This window comes from Lactuca serriola, chromosome 5 (genome assembly GCF_051521515.1).
Source record: "Lactuca serriola cultivar US96UC23 chromosome 5, Lser_US96UC23_V15, whole genome shotgun sequence".
Classification (NCBI taxonomy): domain Eukaryota; kingdom Viridiplantae; phylum Streptophyta; class Magnoliopsida; order Asterales; family Asteraceae; genus Lactuca; species Lactuca serriola.
This window is the reverse complement of record NC_136412.1, coordinates 209,303,028-209,323,888: the sequence shown is the minus strand read 5'-3', so window position 1 is coordinate 209,323,888 and position 20,861 is coordinate 209,303,028. Positions and strand designations below refer to the sequence as shown.

The 20,861-nt window shown below is 36.0% G+C and overlaps 1 protein-coding gene across 1 annotated transcript; it reads left to right on the top strand.

Moving 5' to 3' along the window:
• Nucleotides 1-618: 618 nt before the first annotated feature.
• On the top strand, nucleotides 619-2,514 carry LOC145053521 (AAA-ATPase At5g57480-like). Its single transcript, XM_079001572.1, has one exon. It carries the CDS (start codon nucleotides 713-715, stop codon nucleotides 2,330-2,332), a length of 1,620 nt encoding a protein of 539 aa, XP_078857698.1. The 5' UTR covers nucleotides 619-712; the 3' UTR covers nucleotides 2,333-2,514.
• Nucleotides 2,515-20,861: the final 18,347 nt, after the last annotated feature.

Sequence of the window (20,861 nt, the reverse complement as noted above, 5' to 3'; positions counted from 1 at the left end):
AGTAAACGTGTCATATATGTGTTTCTCAAAAAGTAAACGGGTTGACCCGCCAACCCGTTTATATTCTTAATAAAAAAAATATTTTATTTTTAAATGTATTTATGTATCAAGTATAAATATTTAATAAGTATTATATAATATATATCATTGATTCGTAGACCATTTGACTGTTTTGACATTTTGACTTGTGGTAGATGGTCTAAGGTTGTAAGTCGTAACCTATAAGGCTAAGTCTGTAACATGTTTCTATGAATGTTTTTACTTTTCATTTGGTTGTTTAAGACTTAAATGTCTAAAATTCGAACCCATGAACCCAAATCTGACCTATGAACCCGCCAACATGTGAACCCGTATAAATAAATGGGTTGGCGGGTCATATATGAGTTTATGTTTCAAACCCGCCAACCCGTGACCTGTATATCTAAATGGTTCGTGTTTGGGTTGACATATTTTGATTCACCAACCCGCGACACGGCAACCCAAACACGAAACGATTTTAGGCCTATTTATGTTGTTGTGAAGTAACAATATTTATTTGTACCAAAATATAGTGTTGGGGATTTAAGGAAGAATATATATATGGAACAAACTCTTGTCTTTTAGTCACCTAAACTGAGAACAAGTCACCTAGTATTTACTTCTTCCCCATCTATAAATCCCTACAAGTACCTCTCATTTTCACCATCTCTATTCTCTGCAACAAAACCCCACCATGAAGGAGCTCTGGACAACCATGGCCTCTCTAATGGGAGTTTTAGCCTTCTGCCAAACACTCCTTCACACCGTCATCCCACCGGAGCTCCGCTTCGCCGTTCTTAAACTCTTCCAACGCCTCTTCAACTGCTTCTCTTCCTACTGTTACTACGAAATCACCGAGATCGACGGCGTCAACACCAATGAACTCTACAACGCCGTACAGCTTTATCTATCCTCTTCCGCCTCATCCACAACCCCTTCCGCCGCAGCTACCTCCTCCAACCGCCTATCACTTACCCGCGGCCTCAACTCTTCCGCCATCACCTTTGGCCTCGCTAACAACGACCGTCTCTCCGATGTCTTCAATGGTGTTTCCGTCGTATGGGAGCACATCGTCACGCCACGACAATCACAGACGTTCTCATGGCGGCCATTGCCGGAGGAGAAGCGTGGGTTCACGCTCCGGATCAACAAAAGGGACAAACCTCAGATTCTCGAGGCTTACCTTGATTTCATAACTGAGAAAGCGAACGAAATCCGAAGGAAGAATCAGGATAGGCTGCTGTACACGAATTCCCGCGGCGGCTCTCTCGATTCTCGGGGACACCCATGGGAATCGGTGCCGTTTAAGCACCCGAGTACATTTGATACCCTGGCAATGGATCCGGAGAAGAAGGCGGAGATAATGTCCGATCTCCGGGATTTCGCCGACGGACAGGCGTTTTATAAACGGACGGGACGCGCGTGGAAGCGTGGGTACCTTTTGTATGGTCCCCCCGGCACCGGAAAATCAAGCATGATCGCTGCAATGGCGAATTTCCTTGGGTACGACATTTACGATCTGGAATTAACAGAGGTAAACACGAATTCGGAACTCCGGAAGTTGCTTATGAAAACCAGTTCAAAATCAATTATCGTAATCGAAGACATTGACTGTTCTATAAATCTCACAAATCGTAAAAAAAGTAACAGCAATGGCGGGCGGAGCAGCGGCGGTGCATTTGACGGAGGTTCTGAAATGAGAACCGGCCCCGGAGCTCCGGGAGGTCCCGGCGATCCAGACAACAATGGTAACAACAACAACTCCATTACACTTTCTGGTTTGTTAAACTTCACAGACGGGTTATGGTCGTGTTGTGGATCGGAGCGAATTTTCGTTTTCACAACCAATCACATTGAGAAGCTTGATCCGGCATTGCTTCGAAGTGGAAGAATGGATATGCACGTCTTCATGAGCTACTGTTCATTCCCATCGTTGAAGATTCTTCTGAAAAATTATTTAGGGTATGACGACGGCGACATCGAAACGGAGGTTTTGGCGAAGCTGGCGGAGGTAATCGATGAGGCGGAGATGACTCCGGCGGATATCAGTGAGGTATTGATTAAAAACCGGCGAGACAACGGCAAGGCGTTAAGGGAGTTGTTGGAGGCGTTGAGGATTAGGGCAGAGAAAAAAAGAGTGGTGAGTAGACGGCGGCGTTTGGTGGCGGAAGTGGAGGAGATAGCGGAGGAGGAGAAGAGGGCGTTGGATAGTCCTAAAGAAGTTGGTGGTGTGGCGACTGGTGGTGGTGATGACGTGGAAGTAAATTACAAGAAAGGTGGGAAAGAGGGAGAAGAGGATAATGGGATTAATTAATTGATTACCTTTTTTTTTTTTTTTTTTTTTTTTTTTTTTTTTTTTTTGTAATTTTTGGGTTTAATTAATTATTAATCCCGTTAAAACTGGGGTTTTGGGATATCGGAATTTTGGGTGGGATTGGATATTGAAAATTGGATATTTTAGAAAAATACATATTTGGTCCCTCATCTTTTACAAAATGTTTGTTTTTTAGCTTATTATAGTAAACTATAAAACTCGTCCATATTATCTACCTATTGGGATCCCATAAACTTATTTTTAGGAAAAAAATGAGATAACTTAGAGTATATTTTGTCTTCAGATGCATTTTGGCTATTGTTATATTTAGTTTTTTTTTTTATTTTTTTTTATTTTTTTTTATTTTTTTTATTTTTTTTTAATTATTAATATTTAATACGATGACTATTTTTTTGAGTTCGTGGTTACTATGTTTGTCTTTTTTACATTTAATGTTTTTAAATATACCTATAAAATCCTATCAAACTAAATTCTTCTAACTAATTCAATTAAGTTCTAGTCAAACAAACTTAAATAATTGAATTAAACATTAAATTAGATCGTTGTTAATTTTTTCAGATTGGATTGGACCAATATATTTTATATTTATATTTTTTTTATATTTTGTAAACGTTTCCTTATTAAATATATTTTATAATAATTGGAGTTACATTAAATATATTTTATAATAATTGGAGTTACTGAATGCTAACTAAATTATAAGGGTAATATATAATGTTAATCCAATAATAAGTTTTAAATAGATTGACTAGTTTGAATTGAATGGTCTACATTATATATATTTCTATATAGAACATTAGTTTATAAACCGTGAAAACCACGAGTGTAAAATTAATTAAACTTTCATATAAAAAAATCAAAACTATTAATTAATTATTTTAAATAAATTATTACTTATAAGATTTTTTTAGTTATAATTATAATCGTTGATTTAAATATATATATATGTGAATTTATATCATCTTATAATCTGTATTAATTTTTTTTAAATCTAATGTTATTAACTTAATATAATTAGAATGAAAAATTTTAAAATTTAAAATTTAAAAGAAAAAATCAATTATTAATTTAATACAATTAAGTGGAAAATTTAAAATTGATAATTAATAGGCTGACAACTGTCATGATACGTGACATAATATTAATAATGAGCTCTAATAATATGACACTTGTCAATAAGAGAATAAACAAATTTATTTATTAGAATAGGAAGATATTATACACATTAAAAATATTTCTTTTGTTAATCTAAAAATGGTTGTAAGGTAGTGTATATGTAGGAAAATTTTAATTTTATGAATTCTAGTTAAAATATTTTGTTGAGTAATATTTTGACATATAAGAATCATGATGGTGGATTATTGTAAAAGCAAAAAAGGCAGTAATTATTGTAAAGTATTTTAATTATGAGGAGGAAGTATTGATATGATCACCATTTTTTTGTATAATTTAAGTGATCAAAAGTTATTTAGTCGTTTACCGAAAATAATGGCCATATAAAATTATTATCTACTGGACAATTTGAGCTAAGCTGATCTGATCTCCATGTGCCTCCTTTCATTGGCTATCCTTGACCTCAATATGTTATTTAATTAATGCATAAATTAAAAATAATCTTAGAGCTCTTTTATAACATAATTAGTTTAAATTAAAACATAAATACCATCAAAACTAAAAGTAGTTTTCTTTTTAGACATTTCAAATTTCAACAAACATATTGCTTGTAGATATCAATTTCTCTCTCTTTTTTTTTTCTCTCTCTCTCTCTCTCTCTCTCTCTATATATATATATATATATATATATATATATATATATATATATATATAACAAGACATTAATGATTAAATAAGTAATTATATTTGGTGAGGTTTTTTAGATTCTCCAAAAATCCATGGCTCAAAAACAAATAAATTTATTCAGGGGACCAGATGGAAGGGCATTATTGGTTGGGACAAAAATACAATGACCAATCTGTTTTTACATAATTAAAGTGGTTTTGAGAATCTAATAATTATTGTTTTTCAGAAGAAAAATTATTAAGGTGACAAGGCAGTGCACAGATTTTCTACAACAAATATTGTGGTAAGATTTACATACATGATACAAATAATTCATACATATTGAGAAAGATTCAAATAAAAACTATAAAAAGGTTGGAAAATCATAAAAATTGATTATTTGTAGTATGACACTATTAATAATGTAATATAATTCTTGTAAAAACCGTAAATACTATAAAAAAAATGTTATGTATTCATATTTTAATACAAAAGTCATATTATAGTATTTACAATCGAATATTATGACCGACCGATTCATACTATTTCTAATTATGATTCATATTTAAACTATTTTGGTATTTAAAATTATTAAATTTTTGCATAATCAAGATTGAGCACTAATATAAACTCAAACCAAATAATGATAGTAAATCACTAAGATGACATTTGGTAGGTAAGACTCAACTTAACAAATATTTTTAGATAGTGTTTGACATGCTCAAAATAGGAACAAAATAAGTTTTTGACCAAATCAAATGAGATAATTTGATAAGAATTTAGGACCACCCAAAATGCTGGAACATAGTGTTGGAAAATTCAATAAAATAAAAACTTCAGACAAAACGATAAACAAACATCGGTAATTTCGTCTCACGGATCTTGGTTCGCGCTTTATGGCATTTCCAAAAAGAAAAAAAATCCAATCCCGCAAAGGATTGTTCATGGAACTACTATCGAGATTCTTCGGGCCATATTTCCTAGTATCATCCCGATGTTCATTATATACCATAAACTTGTGGAATAAAACTTTCTAAAAATGAAATTAAAATGACGAACATAACATTTAACGTGAGATGTGCATAGCCACCTACCATGCATCATAAAGCGTCCAACAACTCCCCATAAGATCAATACCATCACATTTTCAGCTCCAACAGCGAAATCACTAAGTGTCCGACGCTCTCTGATCTATGAAAGCGCATTCTCTAAATTCCCAAACGCTTTTTCTAAATACTCGATCTTTTCAAGGACTAAGCATTATTTAGCCAAGGGAGCATTCTGCCACCAAATAGAGCATTTTTCTCACCATGAGAGCTTTATGCCACCAAAGAGAGCATTCTCTCACTAGGAGAGCATTTTGTCAAGACTCCAAATGCCAACAATCTCCCACTTGAATGATTAAATAACTTAGTCGTCTATTCCATTCAACTCTTTATTATTCCTTAATCACACGTGCACTCTTTCTCTTTCTTTCTTTCTTTCTTTCTTTATCTATCTCTCCCTCTCTTTCTCTCCCACTCTCTTTTGGCAACCCCTACTCTTAAATTCTTAGAAAAGTTGTTGAAGTCATGCCCATCTTCAACTTTTAAGTGGTAAACTCCTTAGTATATTCATCTGCCGAGTTCACCATATTAAGGACTTTCTTCAACTTAAGATCCCCTTGGTTTTTCACCTTAAACTCTATGTACAACTATATCTTAAGGCTATTGATTTTTTGTGTGTCGGAACCAACAATCAATACGAGAATGATGTAGGTAGAGCTAAATTTATATACGTAACAAACATGATCCACCTCATGTCTCATGTACCCGCCCCTCTTCATAAAGTTATCAAACTTTAAGTACTACCTATTAAAAATTTGATTCATGCCATACAAAGTTTTATTCTTTTTCACCAGATTCTTTTTACCAAATTTACGATAAATCTTTGGTTGTGTCTTGTGTATGTCATGTTCTAGATTATCATCAAGGATAAAGGCTCTATTCACGTCTAGTTGTTGTAAATGGAGATTCTCAAAGGCTACAATGTTCAGGATTGATCTGATTATAGTTGTATTTACATCTGTAGAATCAACCACTCCCTTATGTTGGAATATCTTAACCATCAATCTTCCCGTACATTTCTTTCTTTCATATGTCTCATCGTTAGCCCAAAAACATATATCTATTTTGTAGTGTGCTCAACTCATATTCCATAGCATTCTCCCACTATATTGAGTCTTTCATCCATAAGGCCTTTGGAATTGACTTAGGTATATAATTTTTTGTTGATGAAGAATACATGACTAGAGTTCTTCGTTCTCTAGTGGCCCTCCAGACATAAGAGGTTCGAATGTACAATCTGCAACTTTACCCTTTGAATATTATCACTCGAGCTCCCATTATCTCAAAATTTATTAGAAATCCCACTACTTCTTAAAATTTTGTGTATCTTCTAAGAAGTGATACATCTTGCTTGATACTAAGATCCCCTACTAACTGAAGTAGGATTGTAAACACATAAATGAGCCAAATCCAACCTCCAAATCTTGGAAATATTGCCTTTCTTTCCCTTTTTGACTTTCTATTTCTGATCACCAAATGTAACATGATGACCCTCATTACCAAGTCATCATACTGATATCAACATTTATTGGGTTTTATTCAAAAATTTGGGTTAAAAAAGCAAAATATGTAAATGGAAGCTATAAAGATTTGAACAACATAAAACAAGTTTAAACCAACCAAATGATCATATTGCATAAACATGAAAAGATTAACACAACCATAGGAAGAAAAAAGTAACAACCTTTGAAATCTTTGGTTCCTCAATGGGAGTTCAGATTGTTTGTGAAGAATATAGAGCACAAAGTAAAGTGTAATGACCCAACTTTTCTCAGTTAATATTCTAGGGATTTATCAGAATTTTTCTACACAACTGGAGAATTTGATATTTCAAAAACATTTTTACATCCCAGTATATTATAGGGTTTACAATATATTACAACCATAATTCAAAGCAATAAGGAAGTACCAAAATAAAAATCTATATCTAGTCCACGACCTTCATGCTTCTATATCCTCTCACACAACGACTATTACCTGAATATGCAATACATGAAAATCTACAACATCATACCACAGGTCTGGTGGTTATATCATACTATAATTTTATTTTTTCTTTCTTTTCATACTCTAACATTATGTTCTCTTCTTTTTCATACTTTACTCTTCTATTCTTCTCTTTCCATACTCTTATACTCTATTCTCATCTCATATAACCTCATCTACTCTTTTCCCATCACTTCTCATACTCATACTCTATCTCATCTCATGCCTTCTTGTCTCTTCTCATACTTCACCTTCACTTCTTCCCATACTCTTCTTGTCTCATCTCTTGACTCTTGTCATACTCTATTCTCATCTCATATCACTTCATTCTCTTCTCATATGCTATTCTTATTTTTCTCTTTACCCTTTTCATACTCTTATAAATCTCATCTCCCCTCTTTACCTTTATCATACTTTTCTCATCTCTTCTCACACTCTCATCTTCTTATGCTTTGTCATTCTAATCTTATTTAGACCTAAACGGTATAATCACATAACAAACTACATCTGCGATATAAAGGGAAAAACATAACTTTATCTTACCAGAGTACAATCATCTTGGCCCAGTCCCCATGTAAGAACCTATAATTTAGAGAAAATTGACTTTTAGTTAAATATTAACCAAAAGGGAAAAATGGTAAATTATGAGAAAGATATGAGAATATGAATTGTGACTTCATGAAAAAATGGAGTTAATTTTAGGATGAAAATAAAGATTTTGACATAAAAAATGAATTAATTAAATTCAAAATGCCCAATAAGAGTTTAAGTCACTAAGATGAGATTAGATGAGTAAGTTCAAGAGGAAGAATGCATGAGAAGATACATTTTTGGTCGAAAGGGTAAAATGGGAAATTTATGCTTTTTGGGCCATCTTTAAGAATTAATAGATTAAGACTTGCATTAATATAGTGAGATATGAATTAAAATAAGTGTAGAGTAGGAATCCGCCTTTGCGTTGATATAAAGAACATCAAAAACGGGTAAGGAACAAAGAAGATTTGTGTGTTAGAAGTTGGGACAAAAATTTCCCAAAGCTGGAATAAAATTAGCTAAAGGAGTTGCTATCAAGCAGCAACCGCGACACGGTGTATAAATCACCATGGCACGGAGGGACTTCGTCTTATGAAATAATGGAAATGTACTTTACCCTGCATCAAAGTATATGGGTACCACGCCGCAATGGCCAAAGTAGGATGCTAGAAGAGAAAAAGCATCACGACGTGGCAAGCAGATCGCCACAATGTGGCAAGAAAGTGGCAGATATTGACCGAGGTCAAGTGGTCACCACGGTGTAGTGAACAGATGACTGCAATGTGATTACGCACTCGGAACATAGGTTATAACCTATTAAGAGCTCATTTGATCCATTTAGATGGGTAGATAGATTGGAAGCTCAAAGGGGGAGATTGTGCTGCCCAAATGGAGCCAAGAGAAGCTAGAGACAGTGGGTTGTTAGGATTTTGATCCTTTCCATAACAAGGTAAGATTTCTCCATTTTTGGTGAAATATTTGACTAGAGTAGATTGGTTGAATTAATCAATCTATAACTTGATTATGATATAGATGAGAGTGTGTAGATGCTTTAATAGAGGTTAGAAAGGGATTCCCATGGTGGAATCAATCCAATGAGAGTTAGAGGTTGAAACCCTAACTAGTGATTATGTGTAATTGATGCAGTAGATGTTAGATTATAATGAATTAGGTATTATGGTGGTGGTTAATTCATTAATTAGATTGGATAAAGAGATAGAGAATGAAAAGTTAGAAAGTTGATCCATTAAGTGGTTATTTTGACTTAGAGAGTCAAAAAGCTCTTAATATGTTAAGGAAAGTCTTAAGATGCTTTCATATGTGTATGATTAGGCCTAAGAGCAAAGTAGACAGATCTAGAATGCATCAATGGCAGCCTAAAGGAAAGTAGGATCGTTAGTCTTCACTAACTGATAAGGTGAGTTATTACTCTCACTTGCTTTCTTTGGATTATGTATGTGTGTGTGTGTGTGTGTGTGTGTGTGTGTATATATATATATATATATATATATATATATATATATATATATATATATATATATATGAGTGTATGTCAGATCTTGGGGCACTAAGTGAATGTCCCCAAGAAATGAGATGGAGATAATTAAAGAATATACATATAAGAACATTTAACTGAGAATGTACGTATATTTAAGAGAATGTATGTGGTATATATTTAGAAAAATGTTTTAGAGCATGTATGTATAGCTAGAGTAGATATGATAAGATAAAAAGGGTATTTGTTAAATACCCGTGATATGGAAGAAAGAGTTAGAAGATGATTATATGTAGTATAATCATAAGAGTATGTATATGTGTCAAGACATTATTGGTATTGTGTAGAATACCAATATGTTATTAAACATAGATAGAGATCAAGTAGTTAATGAGTTAAGTACTAGAAGAGAAAGATTCGATGATCTCTTGATGAGATAAAGAGATGGATTATCCATGGGAAAAGTGTTATGTGATGATTCACATAATAAATATAGAGATGTAGAGAACGATGGTTCCTTTGGTTACAAGAGGATGGTTTCTTCAAGGACGGGAGATAAAGGTTCATTCAGGGACAAGAGATAAAAGGTTCCTTCATGGATAAGAGATAGAGGTTCCTACAGGGATAAATAGTTTGATTACTTTGGGAATGAGATTATGTCCCTACAAGGAAAGAGATGATGATTCCCTTTGAGAATGTTGATAGGTGATTCTTGCAAGAATCCATATTGTGTACGTTTAGAAAATACATAGAAATGTTTCTTGAAAGGAACAAGATAAGAAAGTTCTTGTAAGAACTTAGAGATGGCCTGTGAGGGGTTTAGAATAAGGAATATGTAAGGGATTCAAGAGAAGAAGAAAGATTAAGGATCTACGAGGGATCTTGAGAGAGAAACGTAGGACAGGATGAGCGTGCCCGATGATGGTAGTGGGAAGTTGTTCCCTTAGAGTATGGAATGAGATATGACTATTGGGTCCAGAGGAGAACATAATGTTAAGGCATTTGAGAAGAGAAAAAGTAAGAATAGAGAAGATATAGAGCAAAGGAAAGATAGAACACAAAATTGAGTAAAGGATAGAGAAGAGACATGGTAAAGAAGAATTAGATAAGAGTATAGATAGAGGAATAGATAGAGTTAGAAACAAAGATAGAGTATGGATATAGTATGAGAAGAGCCTGAGAAGAGGATAAGAGAAAAGTATTAGAAACATAATAGATGCGGTGAGAAAGATTAGAAAGAATGATTAGAGAAGAAATATAGTAGAGATAAATGAAAGAATAAAGAATAATAGTATATAATATTTGAGAAAGAGTTAGATGGAGTATGAGAAAGAGAAACAAGAAGAAAGATAAGAAAAAATAGATGAATAACTCACTAGACATGTTTGTCTGACGTAGTTGAGATTTTATGTTTTGCAGGTTCAAGTAGCAGCAACCGTGGTACAAGAGGAGAAGACATGAGCACAAGGACAAGATCTAGATACTAGATTGCTACTTATTGTATTCCTTTTTGTTCATGTAGATAGATTTTTATTGCAAACCCATGATTTGTCTTAGGAAGTAAAGTTTTTATTTTTTTTATTAGAATTCTGATTTTTAGATAAAACTTTGATATTTACCTTAGATTAGATGTTAGATTTTCGGGGTATAGATAAACTTCGATCAGTGAGAGCTGTGACACACTTTCAGATTAAAACATTTCGAGGGTACACTCAAAATCTCTAATCGGATGAAACTCACTATTTTTATAGAATATAGAATGAAGAAGATGTTATGAATATGTACCCAAAAGAGAATCCGAAATTGATCATCTAACAGAAAACTGACTTTCTGTCTTAAAATTGCCATATGATAGTTATATATAAATAACTTCCTGTCCAAAAACGGCCATATTACCTGTCATAAACTACCATAAAACCGGGTCTATAAATGGATCACAAAACGGGTGTTTTTATCCTTTCCATATCAAGGTAAGATTTCTCCATTTTTGGTGAAATATTTGACTAGAGTAGATTGGTTGAATTAATCAATCTATATCTTGATTATGATATAGATGAGAGTATGTAGATGCTTTAATAGAGGTTAGAAAGTGATTCCCATGGTGGAATCAATCCAATGAGAGTTAGGGGTTGAAACCCTAACTAGTGATTATGTGTAATTGATGAAGTAGATGTTAGATTATCATGAATTAGGTATTATGGTGGTGGTTAATTCATTAATTAGATTGGATAAAGAGATAGAGAATGAAAAGTTAGAAAGTTGATCCATTAAGTGGTTATTTTGACTTAGAGAGTCAAAAAGCTCTTAATATGTTAAGGCAAGTCTTAAGATGCTTTCATATGTGTATGATTAGGCCTAAGAGCAAAGTAGACAAATCTAGAATGCATCAATGGCAGCCTAAAGGAAAGTGGGATGGTTAGTCTTCACTAACTGATAAGGTGAGTTATTACTCTCACACGGTTTCTTAATTCATAAAGTTTCCACCTTTGTAAATTTCCATGGCTAAGGAGGTCCAAAAGCTAAAACCCTAATCTATTAATCCATTAAGACATCACAACTCTTGCATGAAAGGGATAGAAGGACCAAGATCACATTTTTATAGTTCCTAACATCTCCATAATCCAACTTTATCCATTAGAATGGCCCAATAGACAAGATCTAGTCTTTAAGTCTCAAAGGGACCAAAAGTGGATCTTTTTTCAACTTAATCCATTAAGTCCAAGTCTCCAACCTTCAGATCTGAATCAATATGATGTTTAGATGGATAAAGTTTCCAAATTTATCCATAACAAGGTCATAAACTTTCAAGATCTAAAATTTATGCACGGAAAGTGACCAAATGCTCATAACACCAAAAATAGCTAGATCTATCAATTTCATCATCAAGATTCAAACTTTATACCTCCAAAAGAAAGATCAAAGTGAACAACGTTTGGATCTAAAGCTCCAATGCAACCAAAATTTCTTCAATGAGTTCCGTCTTCTCCGAGTTGCACCAAGAACACTCTAAATCACTTTGTTAGGTCCAGTTTAGTGTTGCGTCCTTTGGGCTCGTTAGCTAGTCCAAGTTTTGTCTCCGGTATGGGCCTGTCCATCCGTGAGTTTTGTTTAGGGTTTATTATATATAGATGCTTGCATGCATTCTTAATGTAAGATTGAGATAGATTTGATAGTGTACAAGTTCTTATCTTTTGTAACCCTAGAATCCTCTACAGCGGAAGTTCTTCATCGAGCTCTGCTGAGGATTGAGTTAATAAAATCATTCGACACATTCAGATCCATACTTGTTTTTTTACATTACTGTTTCTGTTTTATTATTTTACCTGTTACAAAGATCTAATCGATCAAAGAGTTTTCGAACTCATCAATTGGTATCAGAGCAGGAGGCTGTGTAATTCATACACATCTCTTCTGTGAAAGAAGCAATTAGGGTTATTCCGCATTAACTGATATTTATTGAGCCGTCACTCCATAATTGACGTATCTCTTTATTTATTCGTTTGCCCTAATATTACATATTACAAGTCTGATCTTTCAAACAGGTTAAACGATCAAGCATGGACGATTCTCAATCTAATCCTATCAACATCTCAAATAGCATTGGATCAACGACGAAGATTCCTATTCTATACACCCAGGATTACGAAGTTTGGGCTCATCATTTTGAAGACTATGTCATCGGATCTGAAGATAATGGGTATCTTATTTGGGAAGCCATTGTGTCCGGACCATTTGCTCACTCAGAAACATCCAAGATCATTAAAACTCAGAAAGAATATAATGATCTGTTAAAAGATGTTAAAGAAGTTGCTCAAGACGAAAAGGAGAAGTTTCAGTGCAACATCAAAGCATTGAGACTGATCCGATTCACTTTTTAATCTGACACGTTTAGGTTGGTGAGTTCCTGCAGTACCACTAAAGAAATCTGGGATAGGTTGCGAGAGCTGTATTCCACAGATGAAGATTAGAGCATTCTATTCAGACCTTGCTTTTGTCTGAGTTTGGTGAATTTAAGCAGAATTCTGATGAAACTGTCACTCAGATGTTTGATCACTTCAATCATCTTCTTAGCAAGATGATCAAACATGATATAGAAAGGAAGTTGATTGAACAGAAGGTCACCTTTTTGAATGGACTAAGATATGAATGGAGAGTTGTCGTGTCTACAGTTAAAGCTCATGAGCAGTTCAAGTCATATTCATTGGCAAAGCTAGTGGGAATTCTGAAATCCCAAGAAAAGATTGTCATGCAAGAAAAGAATGTGGTCTCAAGTTTGGGGTCCTTGGCCCTCCTATCAAAAGACAAGGGCAAGAAAATTGCTGAGGAGAGCGATGATGAAGATAAGGAGACCATTGCCGACCTTCTGAAGAAGCATGGTCGAGATAAAGATGCTGACATCAGCTCTCGTGTAGCTAGAGAGGCTGAAGAAGCCGAAAGAAGAAAGAAAGAAGCTCACGACCATCTCGAGAGCAGGAAAACTCTTTTTCCTCCTTGGACTCTTGAGAAGTTGCTGAAAGAAGCCATAGAAACTCCAAGCATCTTGTGGCTAGAACTGGTGATCTCACTTGATCATGATAATACTGTCGATTCTCAGTTCGACATGCCACTGACCCGAAAGGCGTTCGTATTCCATGCCTTTGACAACGTTGCTGAGTTCCCTAATCCTCATCCAAAGGTTGATAGGAACTTAGTCGAATTCTATCTGAGGGCCGCTCAACCACAGTACCAAACATGGAGCGCTCAGAAAATTGTCAATGTTCGGGTTCTAAAGCCGTACAAGGAAGGAAACTTCACCAACATTCGGTTTAAGGTACTGAGAGGATCTGCCAAGACCGAACATGCCATATCGCTTGCTGATCTTCCCAACTTGAATCCACACGACTGGATCATCTTGCACAACATCCTTCTTACTAATGAAGCAGAATATGGTCCGATCATCGACCACTTCAAGAGGATGCTTGTTTGTTACATTATGTAAGTCGCCAAGATGGATCAGGAGATAGCGAATGTATTCAAGAAAAAGCCTACCATATCTCTTGTTGGCTTAGCAAGTGACCTAAACATGATGCAGATGGGAAAGATAGACCCAAAGAGAAACTTCGTTATGTTTACCAGAAACGAAGGCCAAAAATGCCTGTTCGCTTTGGCAGACAAACATCTCTATACCACTGCATGTCTGGAACATGTCTTAGGGATCATTCATCGGTGCAAGCAGAATTCGGCGGATGACAAGAAGTACTTTGATGATATGATTCAATGGTACATTCGCTTCAGACAGACTATTATCGCACTTATCTCTCGTCTGTTTGATACAACCAAGAAAGTTCCAGTGGCTGGTCCAAGCAAGAAGAAATGATAGTCTCGCTCCAAATTGACACAAAGGGGGAGATTGTTAGGTCCAGTTTAGTGTTGCGTCCTTTGGGCTCGTTAGCTAGTCCAAGCTTGGTCTCCGGTATGGGCCTGTCCATCCGTGAGTTTTGTTTAGGGTTTATTATATATAGATGCTTGCATGCATTCTTAACGTAAGATTGAGATAGATTTGATAGTGTACAAGTTCTTATCTTTTGTAACCCTAGAATCCTCTACAACAGAAGTTCTTCATCGAGCTCTGCTGAGGATTGAGTTAATCAAATCATTCGACACATTCAGATCCATACTTGTGTTTTTACATTACTGTTTCTGTTTTATTATTTTACCTGTTACAAAGATCTAATCGATCAAAGAGTTTTCGAACTCATCACACTTAAAAACACCTTCCTTTTGATCATAAGGCTCAAACTAGGGTTAGGGTTTCAAGAGAGGTGGAGGATGAGAATGGAATGGGCTGGAGAAGTTAAGGAGCTTAAATAGGGCTCAAACCACAAACATAGGGTTTGGGAACTGATCGCTTATGCCCAGTGTACTACTGGTACATCCAGTGTACGAGGGATGCCCTAGTATGCCCAATGTACACGGTTAACCCAAAAATTGTCCTAACTTCAAACAACCGTAACTTCTTCGTTTTAACTCTGTTTTCAACGTTCTTTATATCCACATAAAGGTGTTGAAGAGATCTACAATATTATATAATTATTTTGGACTAAAAACTTCTCGAACAAAAATCCATATTTCATGCAAGAAGTCGGCCTATGACTTTTCCCTTTCTACCCTTCGTCCCAAAACACAATTCAAGGGTAAAATCTCTTAACAATAATTACCTCCTTCCACAAGGACTAAAGTTTGACTCCTTAAGGCCCAAAACCTTACACAATTGCCTTCTGGTCGGCTCAGAAATGGTAGGAAACAAGATGTTACAATTCTCCCCCACTTAAATTAGATATCGTCCTCGAAATCAACTCTCGCTTCCGCTTTACAATGGAACTCCTAACCGAAAACCCGCATATTTCATCGGTTCTAAACCTCCTCGGCCAATCGCCATCATGCTAATCCCGCACATAAGTGCACCATCGTGACCAGAACCAACTGGTCACAAAAAAAACTAGGCCACGCTCCCAATCGGCTTTGACAGCCCTACTTAGCTATCTACTAACAACACTCAGGCTTACCCCCTGATCCACTAATGGAAAACAACACTCAGGCATACCCATGATCCACTAACCAACAAAACTCGGTTGTATGCTTCTTGACTTCCTGAAAAGTCATCACCAACTCACTTCCCCCCATGCATAAAGACGGTTAGTCCAAGAATTTGCACATTGCATCGAAATCCCTCATCAGCTCAGGTGTACCTCCACCTGACAAATCACTCGATATTTTAGAACCAACTCCTCATACTGGAAACCAAACTCCTAATAGATAACCCACAAGAATATGGGGTCCACCATAGCAACCATTCATTAAGTGACTTCCAGTGCACAAATATTATACCATTTGAAATAAATTTTCCTAACCATATTATCCAAACTCGTTGGTCACCGAGTCTCCCGACTCCCAAGAACTGATGGGTTTTGAGCATTCTAACACTCCTATGGTGTACATGCAACGCTAGAAACCTTGGATCTATGTTTGACTAAGATACGTGCAAATAATTATTTTTTCCAAGGTTCTTATCCTAACTAGCATGGCATGGGGTACTTGAATCAAATAAAGCTAGTAGAATTACTTACCTTGTAGTTGTAGTTGATTGCTTGGAGTTTGAGAGCCCAACACCAATAGTTTGGATGCCTCAAATGGAAGTCACAAATCACCACAAACTTGGAAACTTGAGAGAATAGTCACAACCTTTCTTGAAATCGGCCCTCTTAGTATACTCACCACAACTACTGTGATTTCAAGAACTAAAGCCTCCTTTATATAGTGTGGTGGATTAGGGTTACATCCATGTAAACCCTAATACCCATGTCTTTTCATTTCCATGAGATCCATGGGTTAAAGCTCTAGGGAGTATCCATGGACTTTCCATGCAAGCCTAGCCCATTCCAAATAAGCATTAGCCCACACTATATAAATACAAGAGCCCATATTTAATTAGTCATACTTTTGATCTCTAAATTAATTCTAGATTAATTATAGATCAACACTATTTAAATAATATGATTTTATATTGATATATTAGAACTTATAATATATTAATAAATCATAACTTATACTATTCTTAAAAGATTAGCCATAAATTTTTCGGGTGAAGTGCAAACCAAATGGACCATGCCGGGTCGGGTCAAGTACATACCAAATATAGTTATGGAGTTAGACACTATATCCAACAGTCTCCCACGTGGATAAGTCTAATAACTATAGCTGCAAGTATGACTTCAGGAACCGATCATCAATCGTAGCTCTTAAAACTCTGTTGAAGTATGAAGCGCCATTTTAGATAAGTGATCATATAATCCTCTTTTCTAGATATCATTCGGACAAATACATGGAACATGGTCTTGCATATTGTCCAACATTTGTTTTCCGATTTCTTATTTGTTTGACATAGAACTTAATTGAACACATCAATTTAGTTCTGACGGGGCCCGGTACATAGGTCAAAACAAAATCATCGAGTGGCCCAAATATCGCTTCTAATCCTAGAAGGAACAGATAAACTTCGACTCATATGTTTGCTCTACTACTTGTTGAATTACACACAAAGTCACAGTTTATAACATCGAGTTACCAATGTGTTTTCGTGTAATCAATGCATAACCAACTCATAGGCAACAAATCATATCTCTAGGTTTGAAGACTTATATGATATTACCGTCTCACGATCACTCTAGATAAATTCCATGAAGTGATACCATTGAGCTTGTGTTGAATCCAATACTCAGAACTTATGAGCACTCATAAGTGTTGTAGCCCCGCTTTGTCTAACATCTTAGACCTCTACAAGCCAACCCATGACAGTCTTGATTCATATCTACTTCCAACATATGACCGACTGTGGAGTGTTTGAAGAATATGATATATACCATAACATAATTATTATGGAAGTCAAAACATGCAAAAAGAAATAATAGTAAACGACTGACAAGAGATAGCAACACTTTACTTATAAATAACAACTTTTATTTATCATCAAATGTCAATTACATATTAAAAATTTCAAGATTATCTAACTACTAAAACTAATATCATCCTTCATCCCTATGCTCCGAGCATGCTGGAGATGTTTAACCCGAGTCAGTCCCTTCGTGAGGGGATCTGTTGGGTTCTCATCCGATGATACCCTCTTTGCCATGAGGATTCCTTCTTCTATTCTATGTCTGATGAAGTGATATTTTCTGTCAATGTGTCTGGATCTCCCATGATCTCTTAGTTCCTTGGCTAAGGCAACCACACTATTGCTGTCATAGAAAATCTCCATTGGCTCCTTTATAGCTGGTACAACTCTAAGGTCTCCGATGAAGTTTTTTTTATCCATATAGCCTCCTTTGCTGCCTCGCTCGCTGCTATATACTCTAATTCACAAGTGTAATCTGCCACTGTATCTTGCTTGGAACTTTTCCAAGTAATTGCCCCTCCATTTAGGGTAAAGACCCAGCCCGAATGAGAGCGAAAATTATCCATGTCAGTCTGAAAGCTAGCATCAGTATACCCCGCTACTTTTAAGTCATCAATCCCACCAAGGGTAAGGACCCAGTCCTTAGTCCTTCGCAGGTACTTGAGAATATTCTTTACCTCTGTCCAGTGAGCCTTGCTAGGATTCCCTGATATCTGTTGACCATGCTCAAAGCAAAGACAAAATCAGGTCGAGTGCAGGTCATAGCATACATGATCGAGCCTACAGCAGAAGCATATGGTACTCGACTCATCTCAGCTATCTTAGCCTCTATACTCGGACTCTGAGTTTTACTTAGTCTGGCATTACACTGGATAGGTAACTCATCTTTCTTGGAATTGTGCATGTTGAACCTTTTCAAAACTTTTTCCACATTGGTGCTTTGACTAAGTCCAATTAGTCTTTTACTCCTGTTTCTCAAAATCCTTATCCCTAGGATATAGGCAGCTTCTCCAAGGTCCTTCATAGCGAAACACTTACCAAGCCAGGACTTTACTTCCTGCAAGATTGGGATGTCATTTCCTATGAGTAGTATGTCATCCACATACAATACCAAAAAGCCAACTATACTCCCACTAGCCTTGACATATACAAACGATTCATCTTCATTCCTTGAAAAGCCAAACTCTTTGACTTTCTCATTAAAGCAAAGATTCCATCTGCATGGTGCTTGTTTCAATCCATAGATGGATTTCTCAAGCTTATACACTCTATTAGGGTACTCTGTGCTAACAAAACCCTCTGGCTGAACCATGTAAACATCTTCAACCAACTTTGCATTAAGGAAAACAGTTTTGACATCCATTTGCCATATTTCATAATACTGAAATGCAGCAATGGCTAATAGAATCCTAATAGGCTTAATCTTGGCCACTGGTGAAAAGCTCTCATCATAATCAACTCTTGGAGTTTGAGAATAACCTTTGCAACCAGTCGTGCCTTGTAAGTGTGTACATTACCATCCATGTCGGTCTTATTCTTGAAGATCCATTTGCACCCAACTGTCTTACGATCAGGTACTTTGTCAACCAAGTTCCAAACTTGATTGTCATACATAGACTGTATCTCGCTGTCCATAGCCTCTTTCCATTTAGCAGCCTCAGGACCTGCCATGGCTTCCGTGTAGCTGTTAGGCTCATCTAGACTCACCAGTGTCTCATCACTGATAAGTGTCTCACCTTCCGTAGTAATATGGAAACCATAGTAATGCTCCGGTGCAATCCTAACTCTGGTGGAACGCCTCAGAGGTACAAATTCTTCAGTTGGCTCAATAGGAGTTTCCTCCTCAGGTTGAGGGCTAGGGGTAGGTTCCTTCACCACTTGACTCTTGAATTTCCTCAAGGTGAATTTCCTCCCACTGTCTCCTTGGCTTATGAATTCTCTCTCTCTCTCTATCTTTTTCTCTCTCTCTCTCTCTTTATCTTTCTCTCTCTCTCTCTCTCTCTCTCTCTCTCTCTCTCTTTCTCTCTCTCTCTCTCTCTCTCTCTCTCTCTCTCTTGAAAGACTCCTCTTCTTGCTACAAAGACCACATTATCACTGGGTTTGTAGAAGATTTAACCAAAGGATTTCTGTGGGTAGCCGATGAAAATACACTTCTCGCTTCGGGGTTCGAGCTTATCTTGAGTCTCGCATTTCACGAAATCCTCGCAACCCCAAATCTTGATATGGTCTAGATTGGGAACTTTTCCAGTCCACATCTCATGAGGTGTTTTGGCAACCTTCTATGTAGGGAGTAGATTAAGGATATCGGCAGTCTCTAAGGCATACCCCCAAAATAAGATTGGTAGCGAAGCTCGACTCATCATGGAACAAACCATGCCCAATAAGGTCCAATTGCTCCTCTCAGCTATACCATTCAACCGAGGTGTCCTAGGAGTTGTCAATTGTGAGATAATCCCACATTCCCTGAGATATTCGAGGAACTTTGAACTAAGATACTCACCACCTCGATCGGATCGAAGCATCTTAATGTTCCTGCCCAACTGATTCTCCACTTCTTGCTTAAACTCTTTGAACTTTTCAAAGGTTTCTAACTTATGCTTGATTAAGTAGACATATCCATATCTACTAAAATCACTAGTAAAAGTCACATAGAAGCGAGTAACATCTCTTGTGGCGGTTCTGAAGGGTCCACACACATCTGTGTGTATGAGGACCAACAAACCTTCACCCCTAGCACAAGTGCCAGTAAATGGCGACTTTGTTATTTTACCAAGAAAACAAGATTCACAACTATCATCCGACTTTAGGTCAAATGACTCCAAAACTCCATCCTTTTGGAGTTGGCCTATGCGTTTCTTGCTTACATGTCCAAGACAAAAATGCCATAAAGATGCTTTATCTAAGCTAGTGGAAAAGTCAATACACAATACATTATTTCCTAGGTTGTCTACAAAAAATATAGTTTCATACACACCATCACAAGGTAATGCTTTAAAATAAAGAACATTATTAAAGAAAGCATCAATACCACCATTATTATTATCAAAATAAAAGGTAAAACCTTGTTTATATAATGCATGAAAGGAAATAACATTTCTTGCCATTTCTGGCGAATATAACATTTATTCAAATCTAATGTAAACCCACTATTTAGCAATAAGGAATAAACTCCTATCT

What these genes read in the sequence shown, in the direction of transcription:
- LOC145053521 (XM_079001572.1), top strand. Translation starts at nt 713, where the DNA reads ATGAAGGAGCTCTGGACAACCATGGCCTCTCTAATGGGAGTTTTAGCC.